The sequence below is a fragment of the Esox lucius genome, chromosome 17 (genome assembly GCF_011004845.1).
Source record: "Esox lucius isolate fEsoLuc1 chromosome 17, fEsoLuc1.pri, whole genome shotgun sequence".
Taxonomy (NCBI): Eukaryota; Metazoa; Chordata; class Actinopteri; order Esociformes; family Esocidae; genus Esox; species Esox lucius.
The window spans coordinates 15184617-15203991 of NC_047585.1; the positions used below are offsets into that span (position 1 = coordinate 15184617).

At 44.0% G+C, this 19375-nt stretch overlaps 3 protein-coding genes across 5 annotated transcripts; 2 read left to right on the plus strand and 1 right to left on the minus strand.

Annotated features, from left to right (window-relative positions):
• The first annotated feature begins 262 nt into the window (after positions 1 to 262).
• rpn2 (ribophorin II) lies at positions 263 to 10767 on the plus strand. 3 transcript variants are annotated; one of them, XM_020055403.2, is made up of 17 exons: positions 263 to 336; positions 859 to 1046; positions 1257 to 1352; positions 2483 to 2658; positions 4067 to 4142; positions 4293 to 4427; positions 4524 to 4700; positions 4897 to 5015; positions 5138 to 5243; positions 5650 to 5741; positions 6539 to 6653; positions 7265 to 7546; positions 7728 to 7823; positions 8151 to 8226; positions 8333 to 8462; positions 8976 to 9070; positions 10143 to 10767. In XM_020055403.2, the coding sequence occupies exons 1-16, from the start codon at positions 324 to 326 to the stop codon at positions 9025 to 9027; spliced, it is 1929 nt and encodes a 642-aa protein (XP_019910962.2). In that variant the 5' UTR covers positions 263 to 323; the 3' UTR covers positions 9028 to 9070; positions 10143 to 10767. The 3 variants fall into 3 exon arrangements, with proteins under 3 accessions (XP_019910962.2, XP_010866695.2, XP_019910963.2); XM_020055404.2 differs by lacking the exon at positions 263 to 336 and adding an exon at positions 446 to 473; XM_010868393.4 differs by lacking the exon at positions 8976 to 9070 and having other exon boundaries at positions 264 to 336.
• A 362-nt stretch (positions 10768 to 11129) lies between these two features.
• On the minus strand, positions 11130 to 13544 carry ghrh (growth hormone releasing hormone). Its single transcript, XM_010868397.2, has 5 exons — positions 13462 to 13544; positions 11767 to 11871; positions 11524 to 11628; positions 11289 to 11400; positions 11130 to 11144 (listed from the first exon to the last, which is right to left on the minus strand). The coding sequence occupies exons 1-5, from the start codon at positions 13542 to 13544 to the stop codon at positions 11130 to 11132; spliced, it is 420 nt and encodes a 139-aa protein (XP_010866699.1).
• A 1042-nt stretch (positions 13545 to 14586) lies between these two features.
• cdk5rap1 (CDK5 regulatory subunit associated protein 1) lies at positions 14587 to 19149 on the plus strand. The gene is made up of 13 exons (XM_010868395.4): positions 14587 to 15003; positions 15106 to 15209; positions 15302 to 15336; positions 15421 to 15521; positions 15771 to 15981; positions 16171 to 16291; positions 16406 to 16636; positions 16840 to 16937; positions 17020 to 17075; positions 17183 to 17313; positions 17537 to 17686; positions 17964 to 18116; positions 18336 to 19149. The coding sequence occupies exons 1-13, from the start codon at positions 14712 to 14714 to the stop codon at positions 18465 to 18467; spliced, it is 1815 nt and encodes a 604-aa protein (XP_010866697.1). The 5' UTR covers positions 14587 to 14711; the 3' UTR covers positions 18468 to 19149.
• The last annotated feature ends 226 nt before the right edge of the window (positions 19150 to 19375 follow it).

Consider the following 19375-nt stretch of genomic DNA (forward strand, 5'->3'; position numbering starts at 1 on the left):
AAAAAACACGTTATGTTGACCTAATGCATTCTTCATTCATTTGCGGTAGTTGGTTTTAACCAATGATGTGAATAGGGGTATTTAAGCTAGCTGTGAGATTGGGCATGAAAAGAAACAAAGCGCCTGCGGTTGTGTGATTTTATCATATCAATTGTATTATAATATAGTTCACAGTATATAATAATTTATGTGATGGGTAATCGTATTATACATTCCACGTCTAAAAATGCAATCACCACCCCAAGTATATGAAATGGTATGTGCCAAGTCTTGGATCCCGGAAGTAATTCCGAGTCTGGTGACGCTGCATTAGACGACAGAACATGGCCCAGCCTCGTAAGTCTTTTAAGGGTAGTTTTCCTGAAATATTTTATGCACAGACGTATTGTTAGTATTTTCCAACCCAATTTAGTGTAGTGGTGATTGTATATTGTCAGAACCTTCGTAAAATCTAGTACAGATGGCGCGTGCAGGTGTGTGTATAATGGAGGGACAGGACCAATTATACGTAATCGAGCTACTACTACTGCTGTGGTTAGCGAGATTGCTTTTTGTTGCTAGCTAGTTCTTACACGTCTATCATGAAGACCATTGGGTTGTAGCATCTATAAACTATCTGTAATATTCTGTCAAGGGAGTTAGTGCAAAATCTCTCCCCACGTTGGTTTAGTTTTAAACTTGCAAAGTTAACTTTGCGGGTACTAGTGGTAGTTAACTGGAAATAGTTTTGAATTAGTTGCAATGCAGTGCCGATTTTGCATATGACTTGACTTTGATTACACTAAGTTGTGAAATACAATTATTGCAGTGTTTACTGTGTCCTTCTGAGCTGTAACCGTCATGTATCGATGTCCACAGGTTTGTTTAGCTTGGTCCTCCTCACCGTGGCTCTCGGAGCCCAGGCTCTGACCCCATCCCATCACCTCTCCCTGTCAGACGTGGAGAGACTTCAAGGCGTCCTGAGCCAGCCTTTCACAGATCTGGCGTCTGCATACTATTCAATTGTTGGTCTCAGCAAACTTGGGGCTGCAGTTGCTGATGAAAATGTAAGAACATTGACTGCTAGTTTTAGAAGGAAAAGGGCTTGGCAGTGCCCAAAACATGTACCATAACGATGGCATGAGTAGTTGGTTATCTAAGGTTTTCTGCTGTAGGCATTGCTCTGATGTGCTTTGTTCCACAGTCAACGCACCGTTTTCCTGTGTTTTATTGTGCAGTAGGTTCCCTCATTTTAGTTCTTGTTGATCCTTTTACAGGATGCCTGTCAGTTCTTGAAGGCTCACCTGGACCCCATGAGTGTTGATTCCCTCTTCTTCGCCGCCGAGGCCAGTCAGGCCCTCTCGGACTGCGAGGTAAGTACTCCAGTGGTATAGTGGGAGGTGAAGTCAGTCAGGCCATCTCGGACTGTGAGGTAGATATTCCAGTGGTATAGTGGGAGGTGAAGTCAGTCAGGCCCTCTCGGACTGCGAGGTAAGTACTCCAGTGGTATAGTGGGAGGTGAAGTCAGTCAGGCCATCTCGGACTGTGAGGTAGATATTCCAGTGGTATAGTGGGAGGTGAAGTCAGTCAGGCCCTCTCAGACTGGGAGGTAGATACTCCAGTTGTAAAGTGGGAGGTGAAGTCAGTCAGGCCATCTCGGACTGGGAGGTAGATACTCCAGTTGTAAAGTGGGAGGTGAAGTCAGTCAGGCCATCTCGGACTGGGAGGTAGATACTCCAGTTGTAAAGTGGGAGGTGAAGTCAGTCAGGCCATCTCGGACTGTGAGGTAGATATTCCAGTTGTAAAGTGGGAGGTGAAGTCAGTCAGGCCATCTCGGACTGTGAGGTAGATACTCTTGTTGTAAAGTGGGAGGTGAAGTCAGTCAGGCCATCTCGGACTGTGAGGTAGATATTCCAGTTGTAAAGTGGGAGGTGAAGTCAGTCAAGCCATCTCTGACTGGGAGGTAGATACTCCAGTTGTAAAGTGGGAGGTGAAGTCAGTCAGGCCATCTCGGACTGGGAGGTAGATACTCCAGTTGTAAAGTGGGAGGTGAAGTCAGTCAAGCCATCTCGGACTGGGAGGTAGATACTCCAGTTGTAAAGTGGGAGGTGAAGTCAGTCAGGCCCTCTCAGACTGGGAGGTAGATACTCCAGTTGTAAAGTGGGAGGTGAAGTCAGTCAGGCCATCTCGGACTGGGAGGTAGATATTCCAGTGGTACAGTGGGAGGTGAACTCAGTTTGCAAACATATTTTCGCTACATAAACAGTTTATTTAACTTTTACAGAACACTGCCTTAAAATAATTGGGTTACCTTTTACTCTGTTACTGTCAGTTTACCTATCAATGAGTTTTACCATTACATCACTGAGGATCAAATATAGACAACTCTTTTTTAATAACATTCCTTCAGTTACATGACTCGTGAGTTTTTGTTTGTGTTTAGCTCTGCAAGTGAACCAATAACAATACATTTTAGAATGTTTTATTATGAATCTTCTCTTAGATCCCTGTGTCCAACGAGACACGTGACATCCTTCTGGCAGCTGTCAGTGAGGATTCTACAGTCACACAGATCTTCAGAGCTGTCAGCGCCCTCAGTTCCCTGGGGCTTCCTCTGGCTTCACAGGAAGTTGTCAGTGCTCTGGTCGCCCGTATTGCCAAGGAGGACAACGTCTTGGCGTGAGTACATTTGAGTCATTTAAGGGGCGCACACATTTTTGGGGGGGAGCCGTACACTGCAATGTGATCACAGAATGCAGATTTTGAAGCGCTATGAACATACTTTGCTCCCTAAATCTTTGCTTTTGTCAGCCTTCTCTAATCATCTCCCACAGCACCATCACATCTTAGGCACTAATTACATTCAATAGCTGAGACAGACTCAATCGTTTTCTGACTCTGGGCAGAACAGGCATGTACTGGTTAAAAACATCATTTGTAATAAGACAATGAAATATGCAAATGAGAATACTGCATATTCCTGCCATCACCTTTATGTATATATTTAATATGCATCCAAATGATGTATAATACAAATCAAAAACCTACGATGCCTTCCTGTTACAGAGTGTTGATGCACTTCCATAACTTTGAGACATCTTATAGAAAAACTATTATTTTAATGTTTGAGTTATTAAAGGAGATTTTGGTAAGTTCCTCCTAGAGACTACAATGGCTTGGCATTCAAAATAATGTTATCCAATGTGTGATTCAGAATTACAATTTTGTAACCTATCCTGCCCATGGTATAACCGCAATTGAGCGAACACATTTATTTTGTATGCGTCGTAGGCTAGTAACACCAGACAGTACGCTACCCATACTTCTCTATCTAGGTAGTTTGATTGCCTTTTACCTGTTGAGGAGAAACATGGCTGACAGATTGCTGCTTAGGTAAATATCAGCCTGTGTATTCCTCCATCACTTGAAAGTGATCCTGTATTTTGACTTGTCTCTGAAGTTGTATCCCAATTTCTAAAAGGGATAGTTCGTCCAAAAATCATATTTCGGTGACTGTCCCCTTACCCCCTGTTGGCCCTTCAGGCACAGTAATTCTTTAAAACAATCCATTATTCAGCTCTGGCTCAGTCAGTAATTAGCTTTATTAGCATTGTACAAATTCATGAATGAAAACCATATGTACCCCTTTCGCAAAGCTGCTTTTTAAGTGGAAAACTACTCTAAAACACTCCATCACTTCTGGAACATCTATTGGTAAGTGACATTTGGAAAAATAGTGAACTTTTTAAAAAATATATGAATTTTGGTCAAACTATCCCTTTAAGACTGGCAATGCCATACAACTATTAGACCAAAATTAACAAGAGGAAGTCATCAGGAAGATGCTGATTCAATTGCTGTGATTACACAGTCAATTAGAAACTATTTGTGAGAGTGCTCCACTTCAAATAACATATTCCCCTTAATCAAATTGGCATGTTTTGCATTTGTATGGTGGGAAATCTTACAATTGGTCAGATTAAAAAAAAGTCCCAGGTGATGTTCTGTTCTTTCTTTACACCTGCCCTTTCCAAGTTGACGTGTTTTCAGTTAACATTTGTCCTATTTAATTTTTTCCTTTGTACAGCATCACCACGGCTCTTCAAACTGCCACCCGTCTCTCCCAGCAGGCGGAGCTCGGAGGAATCCTGGAGGAGATTGAGGTAGGTGACACTGCTCCACTAGGTGGTGCCGTGCTACAGCTTGTGTCATGTCATTTGTTTTGCAAAAGTAGAGACCTCCTTGTATAGGTGTTATAGGAAGTAGAGTATTCTCAAGGATAGGTGTTGTAATTGAACCGCTCTCTCTTTAAGGATCTTGCAGCGCGACTGGATGACTTGGGCGGGGTCTACCTTCAGTTCGAGGAGGGGCTCGAGGCCACCGCCCTTTTTGTGACCGCAGCCTACGCACTGTCAGACCACGTGGAAACCGAGCCTCCCCTGAAAGAGGTAAACTGAGCGTGCTCATCATCTATGCGAGCGGTATGTTGAAGCAGGGCGGCGTGGACGGAGGCTGTAATCTGAGGTCTTCCTCCCCCCACCCAGGACCAGGTGATCCAGCTGGTCAACTCGGTGTTCAGTAAGAAGTCCTGGGACTCCCTGTCGGAGGCCTTCAGTGTGGCATGTGCCGCTGCTGCCCTCTCCGAAAACCGCTTCCACGTCCCAGTGGTCGTCAGCACCCAGGGACCTGCCACTGTGTCCCACAGCCAGCCAGTCCTGCAGGTACACTCCGCTGTGACATGGCTGCTGAAGGCTGCCGGTTTGCCTTCATGTCTTGACTTGGTCGTTGTCTATTTGAGACTTTTGAGACTTTGTTTTTCTTCTGCTTTGCAACCTGCTCCTTTCCACCAGCAAGCAATAGTGTTCTCAAGCGTCGCTTCTCACCAGCCATCAATCTGCCTCTTTGTCTTTGCCGTAGCTCCTGGTGACTAACGTCCTCTCCAATCCTATGGCCTCAGCCAGTGTGCTGTTGGAATCTGCTCAGTCTGTGGCCTCCAAGAGTGTGGTTCTCAGTCAGACACCGTTCACCCTCAGAGAGTAAGTACGATCAGCCGTCTATAATGTTGCTAGTTGGGTTGGTTTAAAATGAATGGATGTTATTTGTACGTCAGCACTGATGTGTTCGTGGTGCGTAATCATTCTCTGTAACCGGTTTCCAGTGGTGTTTTTCAACTGAACTTCATGGCCAGCCAGCCCGCCAGTGGATATTACCAGTTCTCTGTGGCTGTCAGCGGGGACAGCCGATTGGTTGCCAACCAGGTTGAGGTGAGCTGGCCTTCTAAGGGAAGATGGATAAGGATTTATTTTGTAATCACTTAATTTTCGGGCAGGTTAAGTCATCATTCAAAAGTTATAACATTTCTATAGTTTGATATTTCTGATTCTGAGAAAACGGCCATCCACTGGTGTAAACTAATGTGGTTGTTGAGTTGTCAAAGGGTTAGCAGTTCGTTGTGCTTGACAAGGATGAGTAATATTCCTAAGTAGCCTTTTTTCAAAGTAGCTTAATCTTTTTCTGGTTACTTGACCGTGTGTCAAATCCCTTAACCTCTAGATTTTACTTTAGTCATATCTGACCCTAATTCACCTTTCATTTGACAGTAATCGTGCCGAATTTGCATGTGAATTTCAGGAGAAGAGTCCTGTTTTCTAATGTTCCTCCCTCTCTCAGCTGAAGGTGAAGGTGTCCACGGAGGTGGCCATCACTAACATGGACCTGTCAGTGGTGGATAAGGACCAGAGCATCGGCACCAAGACGTCCAGGTCAGAGAGCCCAGCCTCTCATCAAGCCCTTTTAAAGACCCTTTTTAGCAAGCATTTATTTTTGCATTATTCACACAGCTAATGAGTTAGTGAGGGTACAGAGAGATGGGAGATGACATGAAAGGTGGAGAAGTGACTGAACCCCAGTCTTCAGCGGGGATCGCCATACGTGCGTGTTGTAATGTGGGTGCTTTAATTCTAGTCCACAGGCTCTGCACATTCAAAGCCCTTTTCAAGCTTTACTTACATGAATATCTAGCTGGTTATATGGTCTGGGCAAACAACTGTTTCAAAGTAAAGGATTGTATTTTTACCAGCTGAACAATATGGTGAAACGTAAGGCACGAGGGTGCAGAGTGTTTCAGGGTCTGTTTTCACGACCGGAATTATGTCGAAGCTGATAGTGTGATGGCTTGACCCCTTACTTGCCAGTTAGTCAGTGGATTATGTGGTGTTTTTTTATTTGTTTTGTACAACAAAAAGAGGAAACATTGTCATAAACGCCAAGTTTACAGCCCCCAGAAGAACATTATTCTCTAGTTCCTTGTGTTAATGGTCAGTGTTCTTCAAGGTGCATTGGCTGCCTTTCTGCAAGAAAACACCTACAAGATTTGTCCACCCATGTCATCTTAGCCAAACAAGCTGACATGACAATATAATAAAGTGTGTTGGAAAGCAGTTTGAAAATGGCTGCGCTCTGGCTTTAACAGGTCAGAATTGCCAAAAGACATGCATTTGAAAGCCCGATAACAGACTATATTCACAGTCAGTAAATCAATGTATTTTTCCTTTCTCAGGGTGGATTATCCCTTCAAGGCCAAAGGCTCCTTCACTGCAGACAGCCACCAGAACTTTGTCATGACTTTCCAGTTGGTGGATGTCAACACTGGAGTAGAGCTTACACCTCATCAGGTACTTTGCATGTTTCTGTCTACGTTTGTGTTCATGTTCTCTATCTCTCCTTTTAAAATTGATCTAGTACAGGGGTTCCCTGACATTTGTTTCTTGATCCACTGTTTTTCTTTTGAGTCACCCTACAGCGCACCAGGTCTAAAAGGTGCAGACATTTACTAAATGGATTAGTAATACCTTCTTCAGAACTGGAAGTAAATGTAGAGTTGGAGAGCATGGCTCCTTGTGACCAATTTTAGGAAAAATGTCAATTGTAATTGCTGTAGTTTTTCGTGAAAGAGCTTTGGTGCTGTTGAGCTTCTCTTCTCTAATTTGCCTGACTGGGAGTAATGGACAGGTGTTGACATTCTGGTGTTTAGCACCAAGCTGTATTTGGAATTGCTGAAATCTATAAATCTTACTCCCACTACAGCCTATTTTGAATGGTTATTTCTCCAGTGGGAATTTAATTATTTGCCTTTTTACATGGATTACTCTGTGTTCTTGTGCCTGAACCCAGTTAACATTTTAAAATACTTTGGTGCGTGCTTTCTGCCTACTAGTTCTTCTATGTCTTTTTGGGACCCCTGTGCTGTCATGTCTGAGTGTTGTGCCGTTGCTTTTTCTTCTAGACCTTTGTGAGGTTGCACAATCAGAAGACTGGCCAGGAGGTTGTGTTTGTGGCCGAGCCCGACAGCAAGAACCTGTACAAGTTTGAGCTGGACACTGCGGAGAGGAAGTCAGAGTTTGACTCCATGTCTGGGACCTACGCCCTCCACCTGATCGTGGGAGATGCCACACTGGAGAACCCCATTCTGTGGAACGTGGCTGACGTTGTCCTGAAATTCCTTGACGAGGAGGCCCCAACCACCATCCAGGCTAAGACCCTTTATATGCCTAAACCAGAAATCCAGGTAAACAGCCTGCCAAACAACATGCATAGAAATCTAACAAGTCCCCGTGTTTCCTACTTGTGGCTTCTAGACATGGCTTGAAATGACAGATGGTTAGCTACAGTATGCAGCTAAGCTAACTCTTCCGTGCGGTCGCTGATGAGTAGCTAGTCTCGACTGATGTTGTTCTGGTCCCGTGTAGCACTTGTTCCGGGAACCGGAGAAGAAGCCCCCGACAGTGGTGTCCAACACCTTCACAGCCCTTGTCCTCTCCCCCTTACTACTTCTGCTTATTCTGGTGAGTCTCTCTCCTCCATGTCTGGCATTGTTCCAAGGTCTTCGAACATTTCTAAATCTACCACGACTCAATGGGACTGTTTTTATGCGGTAAGCTAGACTCTATGGAATAAAACCTTTTAATTTAAATTAGCTCAACACAAAGGGTTTTTGAAATTTCAGGTGACAATAGCCAAAGCGTGTCGTCTAATGACATTGACTGTTCCGAACGGTTACGTCGTCCTTACAATGAAAGGCTTGCATCAGTGCGTTGTACGTGAATCAATTTTCCAAGCTTTTGTTGTTGTGGTCTATTACATTCTTTTGTTCTTTATCCCTATTCTTTCAGTGGGTCAAACTGGGGGCCAACATCTCCAACTTCAGCCTCACCCCCAGCTCTGTGCTGTTCCACGTGGGCCATGCATGTGAGTTCTGAGTCATGGATGACTGTGTAAACCCCTTGCCTTGTCCCTCCACAGATCGTTCTGTTTCCCAGTTAGTCACCTGTGCCCTTTTCCCCGGTTGTTTCAGGCATGCTGGGGCTGATGTACGTCTATTGGAGCCACCTCAACATGTTCCAGACCCTCCAGTACCTGGCCATCATCGGCAGTCTCACCTTCCTGGCCGGAAACCGCATGCTGGCCCAGAAAGCAGTCAAGAGGTATGGTTTCCGTTAGCGTCCGCGCCAGTGGCTGGTGGTCAAGAGGTTTCCTTTCTAGAAATCTCTCCACCACCGGGAGGTTTAACCTCTTGGGTATGAGAAGTGCTCTAAGGCTCTGGGACAAGTTGGCGGATCTCAGATCATAGCTGAATTGGCATCACCCGGGGACCTTGAGTGTAATGGGGCCCCCTCACCCTGGCCCCTGGTGTTTGCCGCCTGACAGCGTGAGAGGGCTGGTCCTGATAGAGCTGTGTGGGCGCCTAACAGTAAAGGGTGATTTTCCCTCAAGCTCTCCACGTCAAGCCCTTCAAAGGCTGCCTTTAATATGTGGCTGAAGACCTGATTGTCCAGTTTCCCTGTGGAACGCATTGTTCTGCCGTCCTTCCTGAACCTTTCAGTTGATGCGGTTGACTTAAGTACCTCAACTTAACCAGTTATGTCTCTAACCCCGACAGTGCCTGCCCTTACTCTTTAACCCTCCTCTCTACTCCCCGCTACATTTCTCTCTTTCAGGATTGCTGCAGAGCAAAGTAGTAGATTGGCAAAGTATAGGAGCTTGCGGTAAAGGCCTGTTGGCTAATAACGAACGGCCACACTTCCTGGCTAAAGTAAGGGCATCCCTATGGATGGCATCCCAGTGCATCCTCATCGGCCTGGTGTTTGCATGGCTGTGTGGTGCGGCGCTCACTCACGTTGTCCAGTGTTTCGACCGGCCGATCCTACCACCAAACCATCCGTTCACCGTTTCCCATCCTGTCCATGACACCGTGTGCGAGTCTAAGTATTGCCTGCCGTTGCACATGCTTGCCGTACGGCGTGGTGTGTTTGGTGTGCCCCCCCCCCCTCCCGGTTAGGTTACCTCGGCATTATCTTGTATCGTCATTGTTCATGTTCTGTTGTGAAGGACCTCAAAATCAATGCATGGAGATGCTCCATATGCCTGACATGTTTAACGTAACCTGGAGTTCTCGCCAGGCTTTAAATTTGAAGATCTTTTGTGTGAAGTGTTTGTCTGGGAATTAACATGTACAGCAAATGTACCTTGTTCACACTGGCAGGTTAAAGTTACAATCCTTTTTTTCCTCACGTTTGGTTCAAATCAGATGTCTGAACAGGCGAAAACCTGTTAGAAATTTGAAATCACATTTGGCCTCAAGGGTTAGACGATCATTTGCCTTGTCTGCTGGCTGGTCTTAAAAGTTAGACAATATGTTGAAGCGATCTAGTTTAATTTAAACACAATAATTTGCTAGTAAGCTAAACTGTTAGCTTGCTTTTTGACAGTTGTGGCTAGCCCAAAAAAGTTTTGTAACATCATTTTAACCATTTTAGGCTTTTGGTGTGATTTTGGATATTCAAAGCTGCTGGGAATTTTCACCATAGCTTGCTACTGAACTATGGCAAGAAAACTGCTACTAATTAGCCTGCACCACTGCACACTCAATTGTTGATACTTTCACAATTAACAGCCATATCAGAAAATAAGGTCGGATCCTACATACTAATTTGTTTTGGTCACTTAAATTGGACCACCAGTATTCTTTCATATTTGAAAAACTACTAATTTTGCATGCCGTGTGAACAGAAGTTTGTCTTGCATAGCCATCTGAGATGAAAGCACTAACTAAGTTGCATGTTAGCTAAATGACGGAAATGTCAAATGTTTTTCTTCTGTTGTAGGATTGCAAGTAAGTGACGACAGAAGATTGAAGAAGACTACACAAACATTGTTTTTAGTTTTGAAGGATTCATTTCAGGACACAGCAACCATCCGAATGTCGTGTTATTCCATGAATCCAGTTTGAAATGCAGTTTGACCTTTTTACACTTGAAAATAAAAAATCTAAGGTGTCGGTAGAGTGACCGGACAGATGTTTACTGACACTGTTACTCCTACTGAGGGCTGTGAAGCTAAACATCCTTGCACTTCACTTATCTGGAACTTTGGCGAATGTTTATTTTTAACAATGGGCTTTGGGATATAATTTGTGGTTTCATAATGAAATGTGTTTGTTTTTTTTGTACATTCCTGTTTCTTAGTGCCCATCTTACCACTTCGTTAAAACGTGTCACCAAGTTAGCCAGTGATTTTTCTAAGGCCTGTTGATTGAAGGTATTTGACGGTAGCTTCAGTTCCATGTTCATCTTGAGACGGTACTATTACCGAATTCTGTCTACATATGGAGGGTGTGAACAAATATTCCCTTTCAAAACATGATCCAGACCCCTCTAGAACAAGTGATGATGGGCAATCCTAGTCAATCTGATGTTTTTGTAATGAAATAAAGAAAGAAATGGGGATTCATTTGAGTTTACTGCGTTTTCTTTTCAATTTCATTACGCCCTATAGTTAGATAATTTAATTGAATAATCTAATTCCTGAAATAATAGTGCATATAGAATTTTTATTTGGAGGGAAGCAAAATGAAAGCACTATATCAAATCTCCTGTGATAACTGTGGTTAGCCTACATTTTTTTGTTGAATTCTATTTGCCACAGTGTATGAACACAGTAAAGTGTTGTCTTTCACATAATGCTTTAATAGATACATTATATTTTCTTCTGTGAAAACAAAAATGAAGTGTCATGGCATTCTTTCAGGTCATTGAAGAGGGATGTTGAGGGTCGAAGTTTCAAAAACCCTTCTTGCCTTTGCTTGCTTACATTCACGGCATGGGAATCTGGAAGAGAACATTACGTGGTTCTATCAGTCAAATTGTCTATGCATTTCTTCATCTGTGCACACAGATAAAAAATTAGCAATGTATGTGTAGAAATAACATTGACATTGGGCAAGAGAGATTTCAGAACTGCGTACTGAGTACCTTGGCTTCTTGACATTGTTTTGCTGTCCTTTGTAACCGTTTTCTTTGAATGGGTGACAGATCCTGTTCATAGGTGTCCTTGTAAATGTCTGACTTGCGTTTTACATTATAGCTTGAAAATATGAGGAGACGGTACTGTAAAAACATTTGCTTGTACACATTTAAGGAATTGTATTTCTAATGGAGTTGCACGATAAAATACATCACTATGAGTGGACGTAAACCCATAACTCACTGGAGCTGTTTTCCCATTATGCTCTGAAGGAACTTCCTGGCTGAGACTTGACCTAGAACCTTCCTGTAGCTATTTGTGAAGATCGCATCTGCATGTCTTCCTGATCTGACATGAACGATGGAAAGGAGCACAAAAGACCATTTCATGGCTGGAATGTTAAACATGTGCTGGTCAACCCATATAGCCTTAATACAATTCACCTGTGCCATATAACAACTAAAGCCATGGGTGGCTGGGACTGACCGGAGCTCGGCTCGTTGCCTCAGAGCAGAGTTGTTTTCTCGTCTCAGGTGAATGGGCTGCCCTATGGATGATGTCATCAGGATGGACGTGTCCCTCTGACCAAACCTGGGCAAAAACATGTTATGATCAGTATCATTGGTCATAACTATTGAGGGACACACTTCTGCTATTAAAGGGTCACTGTGTAGAATCCTGCCTCTAAAAAAATAACACAACTTGACCCCTACTAGTCGTCCCTTGCCGAAAGAGACTGGTATAGTACCAGCTACCAGCAGTCCATGGTGGTTTAGGATAGGAAGTATAGTACTGTCTATCCTTCCTATCACAAACCATTGAGTGTCTAAAGCGAGTACAAGGAGATTACAAGTAATTGTGAGCTGATAGAGGTGCGAGAAAGTAAAAATGGGGAATATGTCAGTCATTCATTTAGTAGAAAAAATATGATTTCAAACATAAACTTAAAACAAACAAACTGCAGATGTCTAGTGGCCATTTTCACCTGTTTTTTTTGCTAGTAGTGCCCCTTTAAACCCTTTATATCCTAATACTTTACCCATAAATATACTATGAAATTGTAGACATTTTGGAGACATCTTGTATCTTGTTAGCATATCAAGGAGACAGGGCCAGCAATGCCAGACAGACTGACCCCTGACGGATTAAGTGCTTCATGGTCAGAGACAGACTGCTGGCTGTGATTATTTTTTTTTATTTCTCTCTTCCCTCTCACAGGAATCCAGGCTTTGTCTGTAAACCACAGCTCATGTCCATCCCATTGTTAGACCATCCATCAGTGAGATGAAGCACACATCCATTTTCAGCAGCAGAGGGTGGAAATGAATTCTTGAAAGGGGAGCTAGCGGAGAGAGACAATGTGTATTGTGTGTGCCTGGCCCATGGTCAAGGAGACTGGGGAGTAGGAGGGATAACTACGGTTCAGGTGTGGATCATTCCACTCAAGCCTGGTGTCATTAGCCTATCCAACAAGAGGGTCAGTACCATATTTTACCTGGGGAGATTAGCCGCTGTTTCCAAGAGATCAGAACACTTTTTGAATGCTTGTTGTTGTCGTGTAGGTCTGCTGTCAAAGTTCCCCCATGCCGTTTCGATTGACGCTCAAAAGGAAATGCACCCCTAAGCTAATTGATTCTAAATTAAAGTGAAATAGGTGACATCATTGGAGGACAGATTTGAGATGGCTGATCTAGACAAAGATTCACAATGACCTTAATCAGTGCTTATAACATGAATATGCACCACCGTTTTTTGTTCCCTTTACACTACTACTAGTTTGATCACTGTAGCTATAAATTGTCATGAAAGCTATTAGATGAAATAGTATTTTTCAGTGTTAATAATCTTTATCCATGGAGTTCTGAGACACTATGCAGTAGTTTGTGAATTGTTTGTTTTTATGCTAACCGATATGTAATCATGAATTGCACTGTCTGATTCAAGTTCATTAAGGTTAGTGTGCTTTAAATTCTTAACTCGTGCAACAAATTTGATCTAAAACCGCATTTCTGAGATTTTTCTCTTTAAATAAAATTGAAAGTAAACACATTTTTCATCTGATACACACCTTGTTAAATATTTGACCAATTAACATGTTGGTTTAAAAAAAAAAAGCCACATTCTATGAACATTTATTTGACATATAAATATATTTTCTCTCATGCATGTTTGGATTCTTACCTAATAGATGGATAATATGGGGAGCCAGATGCAGACATCACCAGGCAGATGATCACCAGCAGAACAGCTCTCTTCATCATCATGGCTATAGTTCTGGAAAACAATGGACTGAAAGAAGAAATGCCAGTGTTAAAATTACATTAGAAAAAACGCTGAATCTTCAGTTCTCCCCACTTGGCCCTTGCTCTGATGTGGACTTTGAGTTAGATTTAAAACTTTAAGACTGTGCATATTATTAAGTGTTGCAAGATATTAACAAATATATGTATTTAGTATTTTGCTATCCAGTGTGTCTTCATACAATAAATGCATAACTTTACATTCCTTTGTCTTTTTTCATTCTTTCTTTAAACCAATAAATAAAGAAACGAAGGACAGCATTTAGTAAGAACTGCATTTGAAAACTAAACATCCATTGATGTTAACAATAGAAAATAGTATTTTTTCCAAAAGGGGACTGACACAATATCAATATATGTCATCCTATAAATAAATGCTATCATGGACACCCAAAAACATTTAAATTAGAAACATAAAGTTACCTGAAAGTTGTCCTTTGTTAATTCTGTGGGTTCTCCTGCGGTCCTTTGTGTCACTTCATCTTGTTAGTCTCTCTTCCTGTGTGAGGGGTGAAGCTATATCCACTGAACTGAGAAGTGCTGCAACAGCTTTGTGTGGATATCACTCCTCTGTATAAACCTGATAAACCAACCCATCAAACACTGCAGTGACATCACTTCTGATGGTTAATTCTCTTTCCTCTCTAGGTCTCTCTCTATCCCCTCTTTGCTCTCGCACACCCTCTCCTATCTCCCTCAACCCTCGTTCTTTTTCATTGGTCTGGTACTTGATTTATTTTGCTATCAACATCCACTTTTATTTTGTCTCTACAACATTGCTGTATCTTTATTTGTATGTATTGTATTCATTCAAATATATATGTGTCTTAAATATATGTTATACATGCACAATATGATGCCGTAATTCTGTAAAGACACATGTGACAAGTATACTTTATACAATATCTCTGGTAAAGAGTCGTTTAATTACACAGACAGCATTTTCACTGTGGGCCCATTTACATTGGAACCTTTTCTCAAGAATTCAGTTGAAGGCGGACTGGTATATGGGTCGTGCTTGAGGACGTATTTGAAAGGCGGACCGTTGTTTACCGTACCCACCTCGGTGACAGATGAATATCGCGTATTATAATCACTTTTAACTGTCAATTTGAGTAAAATGCGACAAACATGACTAGTAACACCGGTGGTTTGAGACCTCTATTTCTTACTTTACAACAATGGTTTCTTAGATCGAGCTTGCAACAAACTAGGATGTGTTGTTCAAAGCCAGTTAGTCTTCATTCTAACAAAGGAAGCAGGGTAGATACATTCAAGACGCAAATAGCCACTGGTCCAAAATTTCGTGATTTTGTGAAGGAATCCTCTAACAAAAAAACCCGTGCCATCACTAATGATTTGATTTGCAATGACAAACATGCCTATCTCCCAGAGGACTCGGAAATTGGGAATTCCAGAACAGGTTTGTTTATTATAACAAACTCTCACATCCCGTACTGATTCATATATTATTTCATATATTATTTGTCTTTCATTAATTTCTTATACTGTCTGTGTTTGATAGTGTGCTTTGAAACTTATGGCTGTCAGATGAATGTCAATGACACAGAGATTGCCTGGTCCATACTGCAGAAGAAAGGATATCAACGCACAAGTGATGTTGCTGAGGTACATGCGCTAAATGTTTCAGATGGATTATAATGATCATATCTATTTGAGTCTCTTCATTTAACTTGTATTCATTCTAAAATCTCTTCAAGGCTGATGTTGTCCTTTTGGTTACATGCTCTATAAGGTAATATATACATCTTTTGGCAATGTTGTTTTGTTTGCAGTACTTCCATAATAATCTTGGTTTTGCCTGCTCTGCTCCTCACAGAGAAAAAGCAGAACAAACAATCTGGAACAGACTACGGCAACTCACAGCCATTAAGAAAAAACGCTCGAAGACCAGAGCCCCCATGAAAATTGGAGTTTTAGGTGAATAATTCTCAGTATTATCTGGGACTGAAGAAGATGGAATAAAGACATCGGTTGACAGAGACAGTGGGTGTAGATACGGAGGGTGCCCGATGAAAGAGCAGCGTGCTGGGTTCTGGCCCGTGTTCTAGCGGTACACATGCACCAGTAGCGGTGGCTACGACCGACAGACCGCCCCTGGACCCAAGATCTCTATTCTGAACCAGTATTGAATAATCAACACTCACCCCTGTATTTGTGTGACCTCAGGCTGCATGGCGGAGAGGCTGAAGACCGAGCTGCTGGAGAGGGAGAAGCTGGTGGATGTCCTGGCCGGTCCGGACGCCTACCGCGACCTCCCGCGCCTCTTGTCTGTGGCTGGCGGCGGTCAGCAGGCTAGCAACGTGCTACTGTCTCTGGAGGAGACCTATGCCGACGTAATGCCGGTCCACCGCTCCCTTCACCGCCACGGCGCGTTTGTGTGAGTGTCTCTGTGACTCGGTCACGTGTCCTAAGACTGGGCTGGGGTTTATCCTTCAGGTCGGATGAACTCCGGTGTGTTCGCTGCCGTTGGCGCTCCGTCGAGTCAGGTTGTTTATGACCACCGAAGAACCGGGTTTTGACCTTAACCGCTCATCCTTGTGTCCCCGCCTGCTTGCTTGCTCTTTAGGTCCATAATGCGCGGCTGTGATAACATGTGCAGCTACTGCGTTGTCCCGTTCACACGAGGTCGAGAGAGGAGTCGCCCCGTCGCCTCCGTCCTGGAGGAAGTCCGTGTCCTGTCCGAGCAGGTCAGTGGTTCGCCCTCAGGTGAACAGTCAGTGCTGTTGTTTCTGCGTTAACGGACTCTGTCCGGCCTTAGGCTGCCTATACTTAGCATGAACGTTGGCGCCCCCCCCCCCCAGGGAGTGAAAGAAGTGACCCTATTGGGTCAGAATGTGAACAGCTACAGGGACACGTCCGAGAGGCTGTTCTGCGGTCCGGAGCCAAGCCAGCTGAGCCGTGGATTCCGGACTGTGTACCGAGCCCGGCCCGGGGGCCTGCGGTTTGCTGACCTGTTGGACAGGGTGTCCCTCGTAGACCCGGAGATGAGAATCAGGTTCACCTCCCCTCATCCCAAGGACTTCCCAGACGAGGTACACGCAAAGGCCAAACGCCTGCTACTGTCACTGTGATCGCGTTGTCGCTCCAATGCCGCTTTAGATCGTAAGGAGGGGGGTCTCTGCCACCCTTCACGGCTGAACATCCCTTTCTGTTTAGGATTATTAGAACTGTTTGACAATAGTACAGTATACCGTTATTGACTCTCTCCATTGCGACCCTGGTGTTTTCTGGGCAGGTGTTGCAGCTGATCGCAGAGAGGGACAACGTCTGTAAGCAGATCCACCTCCCGGCTCAGAGTGGCAGCAGCCGGGTCCTGGGGGCCATGCGTCGGGGGTAACGAACTCTTCTCCTTCCCACTTTGGTCCCGCAAACCTCTGGTCGTTGTTTTAACTCTGTCCCGTTTCGACATGTGCAGCTACACCCGCGAGGCCTACCTGGAGCTGGTGGAGAACGTCAAGAGGCTCGTCCCAGGTAGACCGCCTCCGCGTGTCTGTGTGTTTCATTGAGACGGACAGTTGCCGGTGACAGCGGAGTGTGATTGGTCTGTGACGGGTCCTTACTGTGTCGGTGTCTCTCAGGGGTGAGCCTGAGCAGTGACTTCATCGCGGGGTTCTGCGGGGAGACGGAGGAGGACCACCTGGAGACCTTGTCTCTGATCCGGGAGGTGCGCTACAACGTGGGCTTCCTGTTCGCCTACAGCATGAGGAACGTGAGTGCAACACTAACCCCTGACTGGACACGGCTCTGTGTTGTATACCAGTGCGTCTGCTGTAAAGCGGGGGTTTCAGAGCCATATTTGGTTTCTCTGCCCTTAAAGTTGTGTTAAAGTTGTGTTCCAGGCTTCTCGTTGATAATATCTTTGTACGTTAACTAAATGTTTTGTGTTAACGAGTACACCACAAAGATGACAACCATGTGTCCTCATTCCCCAGAAAACCCACGCGTTCCATCGTCTTCAGGACGACGTGCCAGCCGAGCTAAAGCAGCGGCGGCTGGAGGAGCTCATCGGCGTGTTCAGGGAGGAGGCCGCCAAGGTCAACGCCGCGCTTGTTGGCAGTACACAGCTCGTCCTAGTGGAGGGTGTGAGTACTGCACGCGTTTCTGCTGTTGTTGGCACACACTTCTTATCAGAGCCCAGTGTTTTTCCTTTCTGCCTATCCTGATGGAGGGACGGTGATCACTGTTCCTATCAACTTTGTAAGCTTGCTAATGTTTTTATTGGATCAATCTAACCAGGGTGAACAGACATAGGTTGATAGTGGGTCAAGCTGGCGACAATTCAACTTTCCCTCGGGGGGGGTGGGGGGGTGGCTGTCAAACAGAAATAACGGAATTGTCCCACGTTGTTCTCGTCTCCAGGAGAGTAAGAGATCAGACCAGGACCTGTATGGCAGGAACGATGGGAATGTGAAGGTAATCTTCCCTCGACGGGAAGGATCTGGTCACAACACCGACATGCCCACTGATGCTGACGCTGCCCCCATTAACCCTGGAGACTATGTCCTGGTCAAGGTAGGCATTCATTCGGCCATAGTTGTTCCATTCAACAACATTTGAACACTTATAGTAAAAGCAAACTTTCCCCCTCCTTTAATTGTATTGGCCTGCATGTGTAAGTAAGGCTTTATTTGATCATTCATTTCTCTAGGTTGTTCTGGTGTCTTAAAATTTAAACTAATTATTTGAAGTTGATGGGGCACTATGTTTAAAACTGTCCTGTCTCCCATACAGATAACATCAGCCAACTCTCAGAGTCTGAGAGGCCACGCCCTCTGCCACACGTCCCTGAGAGACAGAGCAATACTATTGTCGGATCACTGTTATGACGGACGGCTTGCTTCACCCTCACAGTGCCAAGCTTAGCAGTGCTATACAGGCCTTTCCCAGGCATCGCTTGTTGTAAAGTAGGACTTGATAGACAAAGATGTTACCTCAAACCCCAGAGACGAAAGACACAAGATCTGAGTCAAATGAAAATCCGTTGTGATTAAATGTGTCCATAATGAATTACATAACTGGACAGAAGTGGGGTACTGAAAAGAGAGATTGGAAGATGTGAGCTTTTAAGAACATGGTGGATTTAAAGTGTTGTTGTGGAATTAAAACCAAACCCAGGACACCTTATTAACAAGCTGAGTTCTTAAATATGTTTTCATGCAGCATGGAGAGATGTGTTGCTAGGCACGGATCTCTACCTGAGTAAAGACACCTACATATATAGGAAGCACGGGAGATTAGAAAACAAAACGACTTTGTAAATCCAACACTACGGTGTGTATACTGTGTCAGAGCACAAGACCTTTAAAAGGAACACCAGGATCTTTATCTTACCAGTTACTCATAATAAACAGGGTGTTAGTAAAATGTGGGCCCCATATATTAAGACCTATGGTCATCCATTGTAGTACAATTTATAGTCACCTAGAAGGAAAAACGAGGGACCATCCCTGGGGTGAGTGGTTCTCATGGACGGTCTAATACAATGTCAGACTGTGATTCTAGAAGATACAGCTCCGGAAAAAATGAAGAGACCACTGCACTTTTTTCTTTCCTTTCCAGAAAACGAAGTTATTGAGTGAGGAACAGAAGCGTTCAATTTGCAGTGGTCTTTTAATTTTAACCCTTCTTTTCCTCACTCAAAACCTTCCTTTTCAACTTTTTTTGGAAAGGAAAGAAAACGTTGCAGTGGTCGCTTAATTTTTTCCTGAGCTGTGGATATGAGATTTTAAAACAAAATAATCCAAATAAGGTATACTGAGTACAACCTATGT

Excerpts from the sequence above, each read along its gene's own strand:
- ghrh (XM_010868397.2), bottom strand. The coding sequence starts at position 13,544 with ATGATGATGAAGAGAGCTGTTCTGCTGGTGATCATCTGCCTGGTGATG. Across the intron at positions 11,629-11,766 it reads AGGCAACGAGCCGAGCTCCG|ATCAGGAAGACATGCAGATG; the intron begins GTCAGTCCCAGC and ends CGTTCATGTCAG. Across the intron at positions 11,401-11,523 it reads ATAATGGGAAAACAGCTCCA|CTATAATGTAAAACGCAAGT; the intron begins GTGAGTTATGGG and ends CATATTTTCAAG.
- cdk5rap1 (XM_010868395.4), top strand. The coding sequence starts at position 14,712 with ATGACTAGTAACACCGGTGGTTTGAGACCTCTATTTCTTACTTTACAA. Across the intron at positions 15,210-15,301 it reads GCACAAGTGATGTTGCTGAG|GCTGATGTTGTCCTTTTGGT; the intron begins GTACATGCGCTA and ends AATCTCTTCAAG. Across the intron at positions 17,687-17,963 it reads AGCTCGTCCTAGTGGAGGGT|GAGAGTAAGAGATCAGACCA; the intron begins GTGAGTACTGCA and ends TCTCGTCTCCAG.
- rpn2 (XM_020055403.2), top strand. Across the intron at positions 4,428-4,523 it reads CCGAGCCTCCCCTGAAAGAG|GACCAGGTGATCCAGCTGGT; the intron begins GTAAACTGAGCG and ends CCCCCCACCCAG. Across the intron at positions 4,701-4,896 it reads ACAGCCAGCCAGTCCTGCAG|CTCCTGGTGACTAACGTCCT; the intron begins GTACACTCCGCT and ends TCTTTGCCGTAG.